The sequence below is a fragment of the Nerophis lumbriciformis genome, linkage group LG34 (assembly GCF_033978685.3).
Source record: "Nerophis lumbriciformis linkage group LG34, RoL_Nlum_v2.1, whole genome shotgun sequence".
Lineage (NCBI taxonomy): Eukaryota > Metazoa > Chordata > Actinopteri > Syngnathiformes > Syngnathidae > Nerophis > Nerophis lumbriciformis.
This window is the reverse complement of record NC_084581.2, coordinates 11223520-11245000: the sequence shown is the minus strand read 5'-3', so window position 1 is coordinate 11245000 and position 21481 is coordinate 11223520. Positions and strand designations below refer to the sequence as shown.

Below are 21481 nucleotides of genomic sequence, written 5' to 3'. Positions count from 1 at the left end.
TATTATCTTCATCCACCTCTTCCTCATCCTACATGGAGAAGACATTTCCGTTTCATCTCCACCTTCTTTTAAGGCACACCAACTTGACTTGTACAACAATAGAAGTGTCCACATCATCATCTTCAAGTGACAGAAACGCTTCAAACATGAAGCTACAGATTACATCGTTTTCATGTGTGACCTCAAGGTTACTTTTAAATGTTTCTTGGACAGACCTCGTCTTCGGAGTCGGAGAAGGTGGCCTTCTTCATGCTTTTGTAGAGTGGCATAAGGTCTGTCAGACTTTGGTCCCTGAGCAAGACAGAAAAACATGTTAGGTACGTTTAAGGGGCTGTATAGAACTTGCTTTATTTTTTATTTATTTAAAAAAATGGACATCAGCAGCTAGCATGTTAGCATTAGGGGTTCAACAAAACATTTATTTTAATGTAATGTTTTATAATGACTAATTATATTGATTAAAAATTGCTCGTCAGGCTGAGGAATTTGTCTGACGTTCAGGCTTGTGACTCCCCGCTGTCTCATGCACAAGTACATACAGGCAGCATGTGCAATTACACAAAAGCAGTCTAAGAGAAGACAACAATTCACAGTCTTGTTATGAAAGAATATACTGTACATTCATTGATAGCCAACATTAGTAGCTAAACTTTGCCAAATTTGCATTATTAGCTAACAACACATAAGGTTATTGTGTGTGCATGTGTGTTACTGTAAGTACAGGCATAGATTACATCATTACGTGCTAAAAGCCAAAAGAGGGCAGGGTAAAGCTTAAATCACTTTGGAAAGTTAGCAACCTCTAGATATCTGCGCAAACAGCTCCTCTGAATGTAATCTCTCACCACGGATGGTTTCTGTTGTATGGTAGCAAACAGAACACTGACAAATAGTGATGTTGGTCACTAACAACTATGTAGAGTTGTACCATTTTTTGTACGCCCAACTTTTCATGTGAACCAGTATCTTGACCTGGTTTATAACAAACTATGATGTCAAGAATGTGAGAAACACTATTAAATTCAAGACAAAACTAGTCCTCCCTCATCGTCGTTTTCGCCAACATGATTCTTTAATTAAGTCATGTTAAATGTTCATTCAGCATTTACTGTATATTATTTCACATTGTATTCTGCATGTAAAACTACAATTATTCTGTATAAAATTTGTTTTGTGTTGATATTTTTGGTTGTCTGTTATGGATTAATTGGACATAATTTTTTCATTGTGAAATTTTTTTTTTGTCTTTGTCTCAAATTTGGAACGGATTATTAACAAAAAACAAGTTCCTACTGTTTTTCTTTCAAGTTTGGATTTTATATTCAATACAGAACAGTAATTCAATGGCTTCACATGTCTCATTATCATTGTCGTTTTGAATTTGGGGTAATTTTCGGAGTTTGCCATTCAAACAGTTTAGTTCATTCACTTATGGGGCAGTTCTGACAGAGCCCTACAAATTCTGCCCAGCAACAAGTTGCCGTAAAAACATGTGAAGAACTAAGATATGGTTGTTATTCATGCTAAATTGTAAATCGGGTTTTTTAAAAAGCGCATCAGGACAAGTACTTCAGTTTTGGTATGGAGGTCCCCACCATTAGTTCTTATGAAGAGTTCCAATTGTAGAATACTAACTTAATGAACTGCAGCATGAGGTCAGAGACAAACTTGGCTGTGGTGACGATGAAGGACCCCGGCTCGTTAAACGTCTGGGCATTGTGCTCGATGTAACGGACCTCCCACATCAGAGACGACACTCGTCTGGGACAGTAAAACATATTTGGCTTAGTCTAGTGTGTTTATACTCTTGTCACACAAAGACACACTATCAGGTACCTGTAGAAGCGGTTGACGAGCCTTTGGCGTATGGTGCTGAGGTCAGTGACGTAAGCCACCACCGTGCAGTACGTGGGGTAAGCTTGCAGGTCCACAGGAAAAGCAAATGGCGCCGCAATGTCTGAAGATGACACATTTTTGTAAGAAAGATGCAAAATACAGGGGAATGATGACTACAAGATGACAGCTGCTCCTTCATGTATACTACAAAGCCAATAGAGGAGCCCCAAATGATATCTTGTGGTAATAACAAAATAATGTGTCTTACGTGTTCATCAATAAACGAGTGGTCATATGATATCATGCACTGACTTGTGTTACGAGAAGCAGTATCGTTTGCATGACACAGCCAGAATGAGGCAGTATGATGTCATACCCAGGGTGCAGAGCTGGTCGATGGCATTGATGACGCGCTCGCACTCCTCTGCGCGCGTGTGGCAGCCCCACTCACCATCTAGTGGCACGTACAGGAGCTCCCGATGCTCCTCCTCGGTGAGCGGGACACTCGTGCCCAGCTCGTCTGGGAAGGAGGCTGAGGCACGACAGAAAAAAACAACTTACTTGAACACACTAACTTGTAGTGGTTTGTCTATCCCTTTTATTATCATGTTTAGGGACTCACCTTCATCAGGAATGAGCTCCATGTCCCACGGGCTCATCCTTTCGGTGTCTCCGTTATCCCAACTGGATAAAAAAAGTTGATATTATCCATTTAAAAATGGTTAAACTTTCACATAACTATCATTTTTAGATATCAATTACCAGACACTGTAGCAGAGAAACAGACTGTCGTGGTACTGTGACTGATACGGTTCCTGACTCTCGATGGTCCCGAACCACCAGGCGTCGTCGATCACAGAGCGAAACCTGTCACCTGCATATTGGATTTGTCTCAGTGTTAAGTGCATCCCATTTATTGAAAAACACAGATCCCATACCTATACTCCACTGCCTCTTCCGGGCGTTGTCAAACTGCTGACGCAACACCAGGAAGTCAATGACATCCGGCATGTCATGGTACCTGCAAAATGTCCCCAAGAAGGATCAGGACGTGAAAGGAAAACAAGCAATTGGCAGAAGCAGGGGTCCTACTTTATAGAGAAGGATCCTCCGGTAAGTTTCCCGGTGTCCGGGTCAAGGAAGGCGAGCTTAAGGCAGCACAGCGTAGGTAAGCCTACCTCATACTTAATACCGACAATCTTCATCAGCTCTTGCTCCTGACACACAAACAAAAAAGGTGTATATACCAGGAAGTTAGGGCTAAGTTTTTACAAGCACACAATGAGGACAGAGTCTAATGACAGATATAAGTCAGAACTTTACGCTACTTTATATTAGAAATGGCAAGAGCGGAGGATGAATGCCCAACAACAAGAGGATAAAGAAAAATAAAGAGCTTATTGACTACGACGTGGACTACAATTGTGGATGCCTGCAAATTTTCTGGACTAATGGAGATCCCAATTACACTACAGCAGGAACCAAAAGGTAGGAAAAGTTGGTTTTGCATAATGAGTCGAAACAAAACACCAGATAATATCTCCCAATAGATGCCATTTTGTGGTCCTTATACGCCATAATATAACCCGTGTGTTAAAGCACAGAAGGTCTGACTACGGTAGCCGTATTGCGCCGCCAATCTATCAAACAGCGAGGCCTCGTGACTTACCAAAGTTGTACTAAAACATTTTGACAGATTTTTGAGCGGTGTGTGTAATTTTCTTTATTCTCAATGAAGCGTAAAGTCTGTCATGTGTGACTGCCATCTACTGGTCACACTTATTACACCATTTACCAAATATCCATCCATCCATTTTCTACCGCTTATTCCCTTTGGGGTCGCGGGGGGGCGCTGGAGCCTATCTCAGCTACAATCGGGCGGAAGGCGGGATACACCCTGGACAAGTCGCCACCTCATCACAGATTTACCAAATAAATTAAGTTAAAAAGTTAAAGTACCAATGATTGCCACACACACATTTAAGCACAACCAGAATTAGCGATTTTTGAAAAAATGAAAGGATTTTAGGTGTGCCTTGTAGTCCGAAAAATACTGTGTGTGTACCGTATTTTTCGGAGTATAAGTCGCACCGGAGTATAAGTCGCACCTGCCGAAAATGCATAATAAAGAAGGAAAAAAACATATATAAGTCGCACTGGAGTATAAGTCGCATTTTTGGGGGAAATTTATTTGATAAAACCCAACACCAAGAATAGACATTTGAAAGGCAATTTAAAATAAATAAAGAATAGTGAACAACAGGCTGAATAAGTGTACATTATATGACGCATAAATAACCAACTGAGAACGTGCCTGGTATGTTAACGTAACATATTATGGTAAGAGTCATTAAAATAACTATAACATATAGAACATGCTATACGTTTACCAAACAATCTGTCACTCCTAATCGCTAAATCCCATGAAATCTTATACGTCTAGTCTCTTACGTGAATGATCTAAATAATATTATTTGATATTTTACGGTAATGTGTTAATAATTTCATTAACAGCTTGTCTGATCATGGCGGAGCAAGAAGTCGAGTTTGCTAACATGGAGATATTTTCACTACTTTTCTTTTGTCGAGCACAAAGAAAATAACATTTTAGTTAAATGTAAATTGTGCTTTGGATCAAAGATCCCATCTACTGCCCAAAACAGCAATTCAAATCTGCTGAAACAAGCTACATAAGCAACATGCTTCGACGAAGCTAGTAAAGAGAGATAGAGACTCCAATGACACTTCACCTCCACTACCACCACTTAAGGATTAACTCTGCCTCTGCTCATCATTCAGCACTGAAGGTACACACACTCTGTCAATCAATGTTCCCTCTAATTGTTCATGTGTGTGAGCAAACGCAAAAACTCCCTGAGCATTCAGTGGAGCCCATGTGAGCAACATCAGACGTGCACACTGTGGCTACACCAGCAGCACACCTGTCCCAAACCTGACTAAATAACAAGTTACATCTCCATCCATCCATACATTTTCTACCGCTTGTTCCTTTCGAGGTCGCTGGAGCCTATCTCAGCTGCATTCGGGCGGAAGGCTGGGTACACCCTGGACAAGTCCCCACCTCATCGCAGAGCCAACACAGATAGACAGACAACATTCTCTTATTATTATAATCAAATGACAGCAGTCATTTCCATTTCTAATATAAGTGTTTAGGCCCACTTACAATGACAATAACAACAAATATTGTTTTTCATGAACTGTGTACTTGTATTGTTTGTCTGGGTGGAGGTCCTGCTTTGGAAATAATTTGTACCCCTTTCAGACATTGCATTTAGTTCCCATTAAAATATTCACATGTTGCACAATGAGATGTAAGCAGGGGATCATGTGTACATTCCTGCAACTTCCTGTTTGTAAAAAATATATTTTTATTAGTATGTATTAAATATATTAACAGCATTTAATGATTAATATTTATAAAATAAGATTCCTAATAAATGACACTAGAATAGGCACACATTTGATTGGTAAATCATAGAGTAACGACCTGGAATTACACTTTATGTGTGGTGTTGGAGTTGTCCGACTTTTTGTGTGGCTGTAAACGCATCACTGGCTAAGTGCCATATGTGCATGTGTTGGCGCAAGTGAGAAAGAGCGAGCGGCTGCTGTTGATATAACAGTGATGTGTTTATGGCCGACAATAAAGAGTTTTGCTCAGTAAAGTGATGGATGGAATTCATGTCCTCAAAGCATCTCGACAGACGTATTATTATATTTGAACAATGATGATGAAAATGGTTTTCTCTGTCGTGTCCGTGTCGTGTCAAAAATTGTTATGCGCTTATTTTTTTATTTGATTTTGTGCGTGGCATAGATTTGTCGTGCGCAGAGGACGCTTGAGCAGTGCGCAATTGCACAGGCGCGCTCCTTAGAGGGAACGTTGCTGTCAATTCTCTTATATACTCTTTCACTCTAGACTTCTAGAGTGTTTGATTATCACATCACTCTAAATGTATAGACTATCAAGTTCACAAACGTAAAGAGGGATGCTAGTGGGCCAGGCCAATCTATCCTTATCTCTAAGCTAAAACTGGGGAAATGTGTAGAGTGTTCTGGGCTTCAGACATTTCTTGAGGAAAAAATGCCTGGTTAGGCTTTGTGTATGTAGTGTGTGCCTTTTTTGCTTTACAGCTATGCTGTTATTATGCTGTTTGTTACTTATGTATGTTATGTTGCAGCTATTTAAAATAGTTTTGTCAATTTGTTCTGGCCAGAAACAAATTGGCCTTTGTAACATATCTTTGTCTTTGTGTGTTGTATGTCGACCACATTGCTTAGCAGAGTTCAGTGATACAAATGTATGTCAAGTTGATCAACAGATTGTATTATTCTCCAGTGCAATAACAGAACTGAAATGAAGGCTAAAAGGGCATTAATGGGAGCTTTAAAAAAAAAAGAAGAAAAAAAGAAGTAACTAAATAGTTACTTTTCACAGTAACGCATTACTTTTTGGTGTAAGTAACTGAGTTAGTAACTGAGTTACTTTTGAAATGAAGCAACTAGTAACTATAACTAGTTACTGTTTTTCAGTAACTAACCCAACATTGATGTTTACACACACACACACACACACATTTTTACATATACACACTTATATACACACTATATATATCAGTGATGTGCGGTGAGGTTGATGGCTGGTGAGGCACTGACTTCATCACAGTCAGATTTACAAACATATGAACCCTAAAGAGTATCTTATTCACCATTTGATTGGCAGCAGTTAACGGGTTATGTTTAAAAGCTCATACCAGCATTCTTCCCTGCTTGGCACTAAGCATCAAGGGTTGGAATTGGGGGTTAAATCACCAAAAATTATTCCCAGGCGCGGCGCCGCTGCTGCCCACTGCTCCCCTCACCTCCCAGGGGGTGATCAAGGAGATGGGTCAAATGCAGAGGACAAATTTCATTACACCTAGTGTGTGTGTGTGACAATTATTGGTACTTTAACTTAACTTTAACTTTACACAGACAAACTGTAGCACACAAAAAAGCACATTTAATAAAAAAAAACGTTATTATGGTCTTACCTTTACTTAGAAATTAAGTCCATGCGCCGCAACTAAAGCCCTTACTTAAACTTTCCACGTGCAAGATTGAATCTATTTAAAAAAGTGTAACCGAGGGTTTATAAATGTCGCCTATACTGTATGAAACTACAAAATAACAAACACGGAGGCTCCAGTTTACACGAGGACCACTTTATTTACCTTCTTTCAAAAACCTCCGCAACGTGACATCACTTCCGCTCTTAGCGCCTTCAAAATAAGAGCTCAAGGCATATACTGTATAACAGCGCATAACAGAAACTTAACATCACAAAGAGGAAAGCCCATGAAAATAGGTTACAAAAGTTATTTAATAAGCCAAAAAGTGCAAAAACAATAATGTTCGTGTTGGAGGAGTTGTGAATTAGGTACACCTGCAGTCTGCAGGTGTATCTAATGTTGTGTCCCTGCAGTCATTCACAACTCCTCCAACACCAACATTATTGTTTTTGCACTTTTTGGCTTCTGATGAAATAACTTTTTTAAATAGATTCAATCTTGCACGTGGAAAGTTTAAGTGTGGGCTTTAGTTGATATAACAATTCTACGGCGGGGGTGCAGGAGGCGAGCCTCAGCCAGTGCGTCTTTTGCAGCCGTTTTATGATCGCTCAGCACAAGAAATACTTTACACACATACAGTTGTTGACAAAATACACTGTACATTATATACCTCAGCTAACTAAACTATGGAAATGTATAATATAGTTCATATAGCAATACAGTCTCACTGCACAGCAGGCCAGCAGTTAGCCGAGTCATTGCGCAATCCATGTTGCGGCACTGAGTGACGTGCCTCAACTGGCTGCTGTTCACCGCACCGTCTCTTCTCAGTATTTGAACGGCAAATGTGAAAATTCAGCGATTTTGAATAAAAATAATCTAAAACTGGTGAAGTTAAATGGAAAATAACTTTATAGTATAATCACTGGATACATATAACAATTAAACATTTTTTTTTTCTTTTTACATTTTTTTTCTTTCCATGATGGCAGGTGAGGGCCCGCCTCACCTGCCTCTAGTGACTGCACGTCACTGATATATATATTATATATATTATATATATATATATATATGTATATTATATATATATATATATATATAATATATACACACACACACACACACACACACACACACATATATTCATATATATATACACAATATACACATATACATATACACACATATATACACAAATACACACATATACATACATACATACATATATACACATTAGGTTTGTACGTATACCGGTACTAATAAAGTACCGCGGTACTAATGAATTGAAATCGGTACTATACTACCTTTGAAAAATACCGGTACCGTTCTTTCAGCCGAATACCGCTATGCGGCGGTGACTACAGAGCCGAGGTGCATGATGTTGAGTGTGTCAAAACGTACACACAAAGGGCATACAAGCAATAACATTGTGGAGTGGAAGAATGGCAAAAAACGGCAATTCTACTGGTTCATAAAGGGGGTGCGTGAAGCGCAATATGGAGGTATTTGGGCTTCAAAACTAACGATAAAGGTGACGCTTTAAACATTTTACCTTGTGACTGGGAATATGTGTGGCATTGTTGAACACTCTTAGAGTTTCCAAGTTATAAACGAGCAGTGGCTTCACATAGTCACCGCCAGCATTACCACAAACTAGCAGCGTAAGGCAATCACTCATCGGCTTTTGTCCAGATAGTGCCCTCTCCTTGCTGTAAGAAAGGTCCATTGTGGCATCTTTTTCGGTCTCATCACAATTAAAGACTTGCTTCGCTGATCCTCAAAGTAAGTGCCGCGATCCAGAGGTTAATTACTTAGCAAAAATGCAAGCTCAGTGGGTGTCTAGCAACCCGAAGCGATACAGCAAGACTGGGAGAGTTTGAACACATTCAAAGCGTTTCTAATCACACAAAGTGATCTCTTAGACCAACTGACACAGCTCTGACTGGCGCAAGGTACAACAATTGTGGAAATTAACTCATTAGAAGTGCCAACAGTCTCAAAGCTCTTCCAAATGGCTGCGCGGTGTGTACGAAATGTGACGTAAGGGGTGCCGCCTCTTCAAAATGGCCGTGCCTGCGATTACAGGAAGTGATGTCATCAAAATGGCAGCCCCCATAGGCACATGAAATTAATACATAAATGAAACGTTCGTATGCCGAGAGACAGTTCGCACACAGAGGCATATTTAGCTTGATGTAAACGTTCGCAAACCAAAAAGAAGGCAAATAAAAAACACAAAATACTCCAAATCAAACTGTGACCTGTCTTCTAAATGTTTCAGTCAGTTGTGTTTTTATTGTGTAGTCTACTTTTTTCTGTCATTGATTAGCTAAGTTATGAGGAACGTAAGCACATAATCCCTCAATTTCGCGACATTACTCATGGGTGAACCACTAATAAAATGGATTGAGATATCTTTCACTTCTTTTTTCCTAAAGGTCGCTGTAGTGATTGATCTATATGACTAGTTTTTTAAAATGACGAGTGATTACCGGTACATACAAAGAAAAAAGTATCTTTACCCGCATCTCCATCTTATGCCAGGGTTGCTTTTTAGGGTTGATACAGTAAATCTTCTTCTGTTTGGCCATCTCCACATAAGCCTCGTGGCCTTGGCGGAAGTAGTACAACTGCACAAACGACACACACAGAGAATTAAAACTACACAGGATAAGATACAAGCGGTTAATGTTTACAAATACCGCATATGTAATATTCTGGAAGCAGTGGCATGAAAAGTCAATATTGCTTCATAAAGCGACCGATGCTTTAATAATGGGGTGTTTAAAGTGTGGCTTGCAGCTTGTTTTGCACATCCTCAAAAACATGTATTTTGTTAATATGAATAACACTCAAATATGTGTCACCTACAACACAAAGCTGACACACATTTGTTTTTAAAATACATACAACTTTTTTTTTCCAACTGAAATGTCGCTCACATCCACTTGAAGAAACAAACATTTGACCTCAAAGAAACATCAAACACATATCACTATCCATTTGTAGTGCTTTGTTGACAAACGCACATACAGTATATGGCTACCAGGGGGCCTTAAGGTTTTTGTTTTGTATATGACAATACTAGCAGTGTAGGAGAATAGTCAGCATGTACCTCATCTCCCATCTGGGGAATATAAGGACACCTGCGGGGGAGTAAGTCTGTGATCCAGGAAGAGGGGAGCCACTCTTCCAAGGTCAGTCCTTGCTCCTGAAGCTCCGCCCTCTAAGACACAACAAAACTATGTTAAAAAATATTGTGATAAGTAGGGTTTTTTTAATCTAAATTACACACCTTTCTCTTCTCCTTTGGCTTCTTTTTTGGTGAGGAGCCGTCCTTGTCGGCTTTGTCTTTTTTGCGTTCCTTCTTGGGGTCCCTCTTCTTGTCGCTGTCCTCCTCGGAACTGCTACTCTTCTTCTTCACTTTTACGCTCTTCTTAGGCGGCTCAAGGTTGATGCCGGCGTCCGCTGTCCAGTCTGAATAATCGCTGGAGTAGTCGCTGCGTGTACATCACAAAAACAGAGGGGGCGATAAAATGTCAACATTGTGCGACGGCGCCCGTGTCCTCATTTGCATACGCTACTGTGCATGCTATTTGAGATGATAAATATGTCCCACCTTGAACTGCTGTGATCATCTGGCCATGGCTCTTTTTCTTCTCCGTCCTTTTCCTTCTCTTCCTCTGACGAATGTCCGTTTATCTGCCGCACCTCCGCACCTTCGCCCTGTCAACGCACGCTTTTTGTGACACACTTGTATAAAATAACCTTCATCTAAAAAGGTTTCTTTGATTGCTGTTAGTTATATGGTGGGCAGGAGTGAGTTGTTGTTACAATCTGAATGCATTAAAGCCAAATGGGGTCGTCACCCACCAGATCCAGCAGTTGAAGCTGTGGTGGGGGGAAAAAAGCGCTGCCTATTTTGCTAAGGTGCATTACTGCCACCTACAGGTGTTTCCCCCGTAATCAAACAAGCCTGATGACTATCCATCCATCCATCCATCCATTTTCTACCGCTTGTCCCTATGTTTAGCTTTATTTGGCCTTAATGGAGGTCTATAATCTAATCAGCATCGATAGTATAGTTTACTGCTTTTAATATATGTTACAACAGTTTATTAAAAAAATTATGCATGATTATGTACCTCAGAGGCGCTCTCGTCATCGTCAGCAGCCTCTGCGCTCTGGCGGCTTGTCTCCTCCATGGCAGCCCGGGTCTGGTAACCATGGTTACCCTGACTCCGTCTCCCCTCGTCAGCTACAGACTCTGATGTGGGATTAGCCTGCGACCAAGAAACGCAATCTTAATCAATATGTGCTTGTCCATTTTCACTTTTTTGTGGGCAATTCTTGCGCTCTGACTGTTTAACTGGATAGAAGTCCTGTTCTTACTCTGCTCTCCTTAGGTAGAGAGTGGATTGTGCGTCTCCGGCGCTCCAACTGGTAAATATTAATCTCTTCCTCCCCTTTAGCCTCTCGCCAGTTGACCTGTCTCCTAAACAACCAACACCCACAATCAGCGTGTGCATGTTGTTTAACATTATGTACATTTAAGTGCAGTGGGAGTTTGTGTTTTTACCTGACAGAAGCGTCCTCCAGCTCGGGCACCAGCACCCTGCGGCTCCAGGCCACCAGGTCTCCCTCGGTGGCCATCTGGCTGCGAGGGGCGTTGCTGTGCATTTGGCGGACGCCTTCAATCTGCCCGCTGCGACGGAGGCCCACGTTGGGCGGAGAGTGGACTTCTGTTGGAGAACCAACCGACCCTGGACAGGTATAAAAATGACTGTGTTTAATATTAAAAGGTGCCATATGTAATAATTTCATTTCAAGTCATCATTAAATGGCCCTGATATGTCAAAAGGCATCGATAAATAATGTTATTTTCGAATACCTTTATAACTGATAACGTTAGTTCAGCCAGGATATGCTCATTTCAAAATTAGATTTACAGCCCCAAAATCTTGTTATTGTTTTCATTTTGATGCCCCGCCCTCCACCGTTTGACCAATTACAAAGTCTGTGAGTGTGTCACATACAGGTTGCCAGTTACGCACCGCCACCTTCGTCTTGCTACTGCCACTGGTAAAGTTAATAAACATGTCAGACCTTAGTAAATCTAAAAGGTGTCGTTACGATTCTCAATTTAATCATGACAAAGCCAGGAACAAAACGAGGATTTGTATCAGGGATGCCTAGGAGACAATTGAAGGTGGAGAAATGTTTTTATCTGACGCCAAACTTGCTAATTTGACTCTCGCCAGATCCTTGTAGTTCGCTGAGCTCCACACAAGGATCTGGGCTCGAGGGCAATGCAAACTCCTTCAAGATAGCAAAAAATAATGAACCAATCAGGATCGCCGGGCGGGATTTCATAGATGTGACGTAGCGCCGAAGCGACTGTTTGATTCAAATATCAATGGCGGCACGCAGCGAGGAGTCGTGTGCTGACATTGATTCTGCTATTGCAAATGTTTTGCCGAATCTATCGAATAATAATTCTTTAAAAGATGAACAGAGTACTTTTCGCTCTGTCGTTATCCAATATGTCGGCTGTTCTGTTTTGGATTTCCCAGCGTCGCTCTCATCAGCGTCACGGGTTGATTTAGATGTGAGTGGTTGAAGTAGCACGTCATTCAAGATAACGGACAAGTGGTTTATCCAATCACATACAATGATTTTTTTTTACAAGGCCCCGCCTTCTGAAATACATCTCCTATTGAGAAGTCCCAGATCCTTGTGTGGAGCTCAGCGATCTACTAGGATATGGCGAGAGTCAGGTTAGTTATTAACAGCACTAATTGAAACCTCGATGTCGATTCGATTTTGATGAATTGTGCAGCCTAACCTCAATCTCTTTTGCTAAACAGCAAATAGATTAACCAACAAGGTAAAGTGGATTTTTTTTTTTTATTCCTAATACCTGTAGGGACCTGAGTTTTGTGACTTCAAACTGTGAGTGCTAGAGGGCTAGTGACTGTGTGTGTGCGTGTCACCAGGACAGCTAAAAACACGAACAGTTCAGTTAGTTGTTGTTTTGACTTTGTTATTAAATAGAAAGTTCATCCATCACCACTTTATGTTTGTTTGACATACAGTATTATATAGCGCTTTATTTTGTGTTCAAAGTATACAAACCTTTGCTAAAATATTGTAAATATTGTAAAACCCTTGACTTCTATATGTAACCTATCATTCCAGACTGGCTGCTTTCCAAGTCAAATGAAAATCGCTAAGGTAACTCCGCTCTTCAAAAGTGACAGCAAACACGCTTTAACTAATTACAGACCAATCTCTCTTTTGCCTCAGTTCTCAAAAATCTTAGAGAAACTATTTAACTCTCGACTTGAATCTTTTCTTGAGAAGCATCATATAATCAATGACGGTCAGTATGGCTTTAGGTCCAAACGAACAACCTCAATGGCGATAACTGAAGCTATTGAGGAAATTACTAATGCACTCGAGCATAAAAGATATGCAGTTGGTATTTTTATTGATCTAAAGAAAGCCTTTTATACCATTAATCATTCAATTCTACTAGATAAAATGGGAAGATATGTAATTAGGGGGCTGGCTGGTGACTGGTTAAAAAGTTATTTAACAGGAAGGGTACAGTTTGTTAAAATGGGTCAATTTTTATCTGATACTCTTGGCATTCCTTGTGGTGTCCCCCAAGGGTCCGTGTTGGGGCCCAAACTGTTTAATGTATATATTAATGATATGTTTAATACATCCAAAGTACTGAAATTGATACTATTTGCAGACGACACAAATATATTCTACAGTAGTGATGACTATAATGAGCTCATAAATACAGTAAACACAGAACTAAACATAGTAAAAAAAATGGATGGACACAAATAAATTATCTTAATTTAATATAAATAAAACTAAGATAGTGATGTTTGGAAATCGCAACATAACGTCTCAACAGAAAATAAGTATTGATGGTAACCAAATTGAAATCGTAAATGAGAATACATTTTTGGGAGTAATAATTGATAGTAAACTATCATGGAAACCTCATGTCAGACACATTAAAACAAAAATCTCCAAAAGCCTCTCAATTATAAACAAAGCAAAACTATACCTCAAATTAAGTGCACTCCGTACTCTATACTGCACCTTGGTACTCCCATACCTTACATACTGTGTTGAAGTATGGGGGAATACTTACCACAACACAATTCATCCTCTGATCATATTACAGAAAGGAGCAGTGCGGATCATTCACAACGTTGGTTATTTAGAACATACTCATCTGTTTATGCAATCAAAGTTGCTCAAATTTGATGACCTTGTTAAATATAATACATTAATAATCTTATATAAAGCATTTAACAAATTTTTGCCGCCTAATCTTCAATGTTTTTTTATAAGACGAGTGCAGGCTCATAACTTGAGAGGCTTTAGATATTTCTTATTGCCGAGAGCTCAAACCATTCGTAAACGTTTTTGTGTGTCTGTATGCGGAGTAAAACTATGGAACAAACTGGACTTACAACAGAAGCAATGCCAAATTATTGATCAATTTAAACTATTATACAAACATGGGGTCTGGTTCAAATATAGAGATGAGGGTCTTTAAATTGACCTGCTGCTATACTCTGTCTCAAAGTGTTAACATGTGATCAATGTTTCCTTACCCTTATTGCTGTGTTGTCTATTACCATTATTGCTATGTTGTCTATTACCATTGTTGGTATATTCATTATTTCTACATTGTTGATACAAATTATTGTTACAGTGTAATAATTATTGTTACCTGTGGTAATGCCACTATGATACAACATCTGTATTATAATCCTTGAACAAAGTAAGAGTGAAACTCATGTGAATAATCACTGAATGGAGAACTGGGGGTGGGATTAAATAAGTTATCTTCTTCCCACTCCCTTTCAGGCAAAACTGGACAATCATGCATTACATACTATACATTACCTTTTGCACTATATTAATTTATAGTATTATGTGTTGTCAACTCTGGACTTTTTTATGTCATTGCCTGAAATAAATAAATAAATGGAAAAAAAAAGAAAAGAAAAAAAAAGTAAGAATTACCTCGAGGCTGGAACCCATTATTCATATTTACATTGTTTCTTAGGGAGAAATTTGCTTCAATATACAAACTTTTCTTTTTACAAACTCAGTCAAAAAACAATTATGTCCGTAAATCAAGTTTCCACTGTAATCATCCATCCATCCATTTCCTACCGCTTATCCCTTTTGGGGTCGCGGGGGGTCATGTGCGCTACAAATCGATAGGTTAATCTGTTCATGTACTCCAGTAAAACCAGTCAAAACAAAAACAAACACTTAAACATGCAGTAGTTCTATTTGTGTCTTCTGTACGATATGATGCTATTGACAATAAACATTATAAAATCAGTTTACTATAGGCATTTTCCAGGACTTTGACTCACTAGGGTTCTAGGGGTTCTTACTTCATTGTGACAGGCATGTGTGTATGCTGCCTATTTGTGCATTACAAAGTATATAATGTAATTTAGACAAGCATTTAAGCACACACAGCACATCAGACTAAACTGACATCAAGTTTACAACTAACAAGAAAGATGTGAGAGTCATCACTTATACCTCTGCTGACTCGGGTGCTTGCAGTAGCAGCAGCTGGCGCTTGAGCAGCAAGAGCAGGTGTCTCATTGGAGACTCGTCTTTGGTCCTGTTCCTGCTGCAGTCTCTGGATCATGGTGTCCAGGGGACTGGGACTGTCCGCCGCCTGCTCACTGACCACTTGGTTAAGACCTAATAAGAAGAATGAGAACAAATTGTGTAAGAAAGCAGGATTAAAAAAGGTTGCACTCTCCATTTGCCTAAGTATCTCTTACTTATTAGGAGATAATTATGCAAAGTAATTAACAGTAACTGGCTTGTAAATGGACAATGGTATTGTAATTACTGCACAGGCATCTCGTTAGGACTGATAATGTGCACATAATCAGTTCGATGCGTCAAAACTATAGGTAGTAAGGCTGCACAGTTAATCGACATCGTTTTAACTAGTGCGATAACGTAACTGCAAGAGGCAGAAGATTTTGTTTTTCTCCAGCTTCACCGGCATTTGAGTGACAGACATGTTCACCAATCAGAATTATTAAGACTTGTGTTTCGTCACTCGCTTCAAACCGGGAGAAAGAGGTCTCACTCTGTGCATCGCTCTCAGCACCTGAGTGCGTTTATTTAACAGTAGAAAAAACTGAACGCAGTGAGCCCTCTTTTTAGTCATTAACAATCTTTGTCTCACATTAAATTGGCCCTAGTGTGTGAATGTGAGTGTGAATGTTGTCTGTCTATCTGTGTTGGCCCTGTGATGAGGTGGCGACTTGTCCAGGGTGTACACAGCCTTCCGCCCGATTGTAGCTGAGATAGGCTCCAGCACCCCCCGCGACCCCGAACGGGACAAGCAGTAGAAAATGGATGGATGGATGTCTCGGCGGAGACGAAAGTGTGGTGCCGCCGTCAAACACACTGTAAAGAGAGCCTCGCGTCTCCGATTTTCTGCGATTTACTAGTGAAAATTTCTGTAAAGTACGGTAACAAACATTAGGAGGTAAAAAATATGACTACAAAGCCAAACGTCTCGCTGTAGTAATATTTCAGCTTCAAATCTGATGGGCAATTTGAGCCCATCAACTCGCACGAACAAGGAAAAATTTCATGACGCTAATTAAAAAAACTAAAACTAAAAACAACCCGACCTAATTATTTCAACTGGGGAAAAAATGCACTTTAAGATGTTTTTATTTCCGTTAAATTCTTGCTTATAAAAATGTGTCCTTTTTTGCTGATCTATATCGAATGGCTAAAAGTTATTTACCTTGCAATTACAGTACAATAGTAAACAATTCTACAGTAATGAGAAACATAGTTTATATCCTTTGAAATTGTTACTCCAGCTACCCCTGAAATATATCACCCTGGGCTACAGGCAGGAGAAGGCAAGACTGGTGATGGAGCTAAGGGACTCCTCCGACAGGGCGGTGGCGGATGCAAAGGCCAGAGTCGAGACTGGAAGGAAGTGGAGGGCAAAGGAGGAAGTCCAGAAGGCGATGGGGAGACTGCAACATCAAGAAGTTGTGGGCATGGTCCAGACAGGCCGGGCAGGCCTTGGATGGAGTGAACCACCCATCCTATGGTCCAAGGCAGGTAGGAAAGAGAGGAAGGACCTTGTTGTTGCTGAGGTCACCACGATTGAACAGGAGGAGCTCAGAGTAAGGTCTGTGGCACAGGGGCAGCAGGGGAGGTGGACAACTTGGGAGGGTGTCTCGAACCGAGCAATCAGCTGGGCAGATTTCTGGAAACTGCCACAGGCTCGGCTCAGTTTCCTCATCAGGGCAACATATGACACCCTCCCGAGCCCAAAAAACCTCCACCAATGGCTTGGCACAGAGCAATCCTGCGACCTCTGCGGGACCATCAATGCCTCACTCCAGCACGTTCTGTCAGGTTGCAAAATGGCGCTGACACAGGGTCAGATGGCGGCACGACCAAGTGCTCAGCAAGCTGGCAGAGGTGCTGGAGAAAAGTCGGCAGGAGGCAAACAAACAGAGTCCAGCAGAAAGCCAATGCAGGATCCACTTCCTAAGGCAGGGGGAACCTGCGACACATTCCAGCAAGAGAACACCCGCCAAGCTATTAACACCAGGGACGGCGTGGAAGATGGAAGTGGACCTGGGCAGGCAGCTCCAGTTCCCACAGGAGATATGCAGCACCACCTTAAGACCAGATGTTGTGCTGTGGTCTGCAGCTCTGAAGTCAGTAGTACTGATTGAGCTGACAGTGCCATGGGAGGAGGGACTGGAAGCTGCCTACGAGAGAAAGAAGGCAAAGTATGCAGACCTGGTCACGGACTGCAGAGAAAGTGGATGGAGGGTGAGACTGTATCCGGTGGAGGTGGGAGCCAGAGGCTTTGTGGGCAGATCAACATCACGTCTGCTCAAGGACCTGGGACTACGTGGAGCCACCCTGAGCAGATCCACCAAGGAGCTCTCAGAAGTAGCAGAAAAAGCTAGCCACTGGCTCTGGCTCAAACGACGCGACAAGGCTTGGGGAGCAGTATCCAAGTAGGTTTTGCTGCAGGGGGTGTCAGGGAGACGTCCCTGTTCACTGCCCCGCCACCGGGAGATGTTCTGGGCTAAGGGGCGAAACATCAATGAGAGGTGGTCCCCAGCTGAAGACCCTGCAGCAAAACCTTTTCTGGTATGCGGTCAGGTTTAGGCCTGCCTCAGGGAAGAGGACGTCCCTGCCATGCACAGTCCACCACAGGCACCGGTGGAGGTGCGACAGGCCTAAGGCCCAGCGGCAAGACCACCTTGCTGTAATTAAAATATCCTTTGAAATTGTTACTTGCATTATTATTTTAGATTATGATTCCATTACCTTACAAACACTGGATAGTTTTAATCAGTTATTTCTTTAGTTTAAGAGCATGATGTAGACAAAAGCGCTGAGTCTGTCTGTATGAAGCCAAATATTTCTAAAGAAAATTATTGCATATTGTTCACCTTAAGACAAGAATATGTTGATTAACAGTCTAAAAGTAACATGTCTTCCTTCATGTCTTTAGATGTTCTCATTCATCTAGGTAATTGTAATCTCAGGGCATTCAATCAATCGCAACTGGACTATTTTGTTTGTCTTAAAAGATGTTTCACCTATTATCTCATTCTCTTTCTATGCCACATCAATGTGGAATGCGCTCCCAACAGGTATAAAAGAAAGGGCATCTCTATCCTCCTTCAAAACCGCAATAAAAGTACACCTCCAGGCAACTTCAACCCTAAACTAACACCCTCCCCGGATTGTTGTTAATAATCAAATGTAAACAATCAAATGCAGATATTTTTCTTATGCCTTCTGATCTCTCTCTCTCTCTCTATGTCCACTACTTGCTGTACATATCCTACCAAGTCAGACCTACACTGTTTCAATTTCCATTTCTCTGTTCCCAATTGTTGATGACTGATGATAACAACCAAACCTAACCCCCCCCCCGAATAGTAAATAATGTAAATAATTCAATGTATACACCCTGATGATTATCTTGTGTGATGACTGTATTATGATGATAGTATATATGATAGTATAGACCCCGACTTAAACAAGTTGAAAAACTTATTCGGGTGTTACCATTTAGTGGTCAATTATACGGAATATGTACTTCACTGTGCAACCTACTAATAAAAGTCTCAATCAATCAATCTCAATCCACATAGGCTTCATCAGTTCATGCTCATTGACTTAGATTGGTCAGATCTACTTGAGCAGCTGGTGCCAAGGAGCATCTGTGACCAGAATGTTTCTAACTCTTGTTATTTGTTGGGACCTCAAATGTAGAGTCTTTCAGGAATGGTTGAAAGGACAGTGTTGTATTTGGGAGATAGGTGGTGTCGCAGAACACCTCCTCTGTTCAGGGATGTTTTTTTTAACCTTGACATAAATGGCTTCCCTCACTCCTCTTTCGTACCATCCGTCCTCCCTGTCTAGAATCTGTTAAAGTTTTTCCTCAAAGAAGTGCCGTTTCTCCTTGAGGTGCAGGTAGACAGCGGAGTCTTGGCCTAAAGAGTTTGCCTGTTTATGCTGTGCCATACTTGGTTTGGTGGTTGTTTTATTTCCCCAATATACGAATCACTGCAGTCATCAATACACTGGGTAGCATGCACCAGATTGTTTTTGTGGATGTGGGTCGTCCGGTCTTTAGGACACACTAGTCTCTGTCTCAGGGTGTTGCATGGTTTAAAGTGTTCTGGGATTTTGTGTTGGTTAAAAATCATTCTGAATTTTTTAGCTAGACCTGATACATATGGAAGGACAATATTTTTGTGTCTGTCACCTTTTTCCTCCTCATCCACTCTGTTCTTGATTCTTCTGGAACTGGATGCACTTTTCACAAACAACAAGTTGGGGTAACCACAGGGGTCCTCCACTCGTTATGTTCGCAATTGTATGCATTTATATGTATAAAATATAAAAATCGCAAATCGAATCGAAATCACAATTTTGGAGACAAAAATCGCAAATAACAATTTTTATCAAAATCCTGCAGCCCTAAAAGGTACCTAATGTCCTAATGGTCTAGATATCCAGTAGTAAAGTAGTACACTGTAAATCTGTCAATTGTTTTAATAGAAGCCTAATTCGGCTTTTAATTTTTTTTAGACACAGTAATAGAAAATGTGCCAAATTGATCTTTGGCCTATTTCTGACATGTTTTCCTTAATAGTGGTGATTGAGGTCTGCACCTGAGGAGGTAACACCCATCTGCGGTATGAGCTGCTCATCCCTACAGCCCTCCCTGCCGGGCACCAGTCGCTGATATCTCGGTGGGTGGGGGTTACCGTCCACGTCTACCAAGAAGGGAGGGGGCATGAGGTGGGGTGCCTGCTGAGTCTGCTCGTCCAATACGTAGTTGTTGGCGTCGCGAATCAGTGGACGGTAGTCGGTGTGGAAGAACATCTGGTCAGCGATCTTGAGGTGTATATGAATGAAATTTAGTTTGTCACCATGACATGGGCGACAAGTATTATCATCACGTGCGTGCATGCCAGCCTCACCTTGTCGTACTTGCTGCTGGAGCCAAAGCCAAAAATTAGCAAGTGACCATGGGAATCGGTGGCGGAAAAATGTTGGCCGTCTGGACTACACTTGCAGTCAAACAACGCCCCATGCCCTTGCCCCTCAATCTGTAAGAACCAGAAATTCACCTTTGGATGCTTTCTCTTTGCTGAGTGCATTTATTAATACATGCAACCCACAGCCAAATTTACTTCAAACATAGAACATCTGCTTTATATGTAAGGGCAACTTGTCCAGGGTGTACCCCGCCTACCGCCCGAATGCAGCTGAGATAGGCTCCAGCAACCCCAGCTATCCCAAAAGGGACAAGCGGTAGAAAATGGATGGATGAATGGATGGAAGAAGAACAAAGGCAAATCTCTTTAGGCGGGTTGGCGAACTCACCATGTTGAAATAGGAGCGTATCTTGACTCCTCTGGCCAGGTCCCACACGATGCAATTCCCGTCATGCCCCGCTGAGAAAAGGATCCTGGGATCAAAGGGGTGCGGCTCCAGGACAAACACCTCGTCCTCGTGACCCTGTCGGGGTGAAAAAACAAAATTTAGACGCCAAAGAGGCAAGCTTCAAGCAAAACATCCCTGTGTCTGTGCGTCCTTGAATGCACCACTGGAGCATTTTTACTTGACAACAATGTGACAGCACAGGTAATGTATCATTTATCACAAATTGAGCAAATTTTGTGTATCACAGCTTATTAGGAAATATCTATTCATGTAGGGCTGGTCCAAAAAAAGATTGGAAAAAAAAAAAGATTTTAATCTCGATTAACACATGTATGCAATCCCATTTCTAAAAGTGGACGATTATCCACATGCTACATTATAAACAAATGCAACACCACCGATGCCTCCTCTCTCAACCAATGGTAAAGCGTCTTTAAAACACACAAGTCTGTTGCTGCCGCCTGCCGCATAGCGGAAAATAAAAATTATGCAGAGGAACTACTGTGTTGAAGAAAATGAAACAAATGAAAACA

General features: G+C 41.1%; 1 protein-coding gene across 1 annotated transcript in view; it reads right to left on the bottom strand.

Annotated features, from left to right (window-relative positions):
• The window catches only part of phip (pleckstrin homology domain interacting protein), a 49803-nt gene that overhangs the window by 3236 nt on the left and 25086 nt on the right, over positions 1-21481 (bottom strand). Inside the window, exons 15-34 of the mRNA XM_061929808.2 lie at positions 20889-21023; positions 20483-20611; positions 20171-20396; positions 15507-15674; positions 11491-11674; positions 11304-11406; positions 11057-11194; positions 10531-10637; positions 10207-10411; positions 10027-10137; positions 9434-9541; positions 2929-3053; positions 2775-2857; positions 2599-2710; positions 2459-2520; positions 2213-2368; positions 1837-1957; positions 1636-1761; positions 216-291; positions 1-28 (exon numbers count right to left, since the gene is read on the bottom strand). The exon at positions 1-28 is cut by the window's left edge and continues 32 nt beyond it. Of these exons, the coding sequence (XP_061785792.1) occupies positions 1-28; positions 216-291; positions 1636-1761; positions 1837-1957; positions 2213-2368; positions 2459-2520; positions 2599-2710; positions 2775-2857; positions 2929-3053; positions 9434-9541; positions 10027-10137; positions 10207-10411; positions 10531-10637; positions 11057-11194; positions 11304-11406; positions 11491-11674; positions 15507-15674; positions 20171-20396; positions 20483-20611; positions 20889-21023 (2503 nt within the window). The remainder of the gene's footprint in view (positions 29-215; positions 292-1635; positions 1762-1836; positions 1958-2212; positions 2369-2458; positions 2521-2598; positions 2711-2774; positions 2858-2928; positions 3054-9433; positions 9542-10026; positions 10138-10206; positions 10412-10530; positions 10638-11056; positions 11195-11303; positions 11407-11490; positions 11675-15506; positions 15675-20170; positions 20397-20482; positions 20612-20888; positions 21024-21481) is intronic.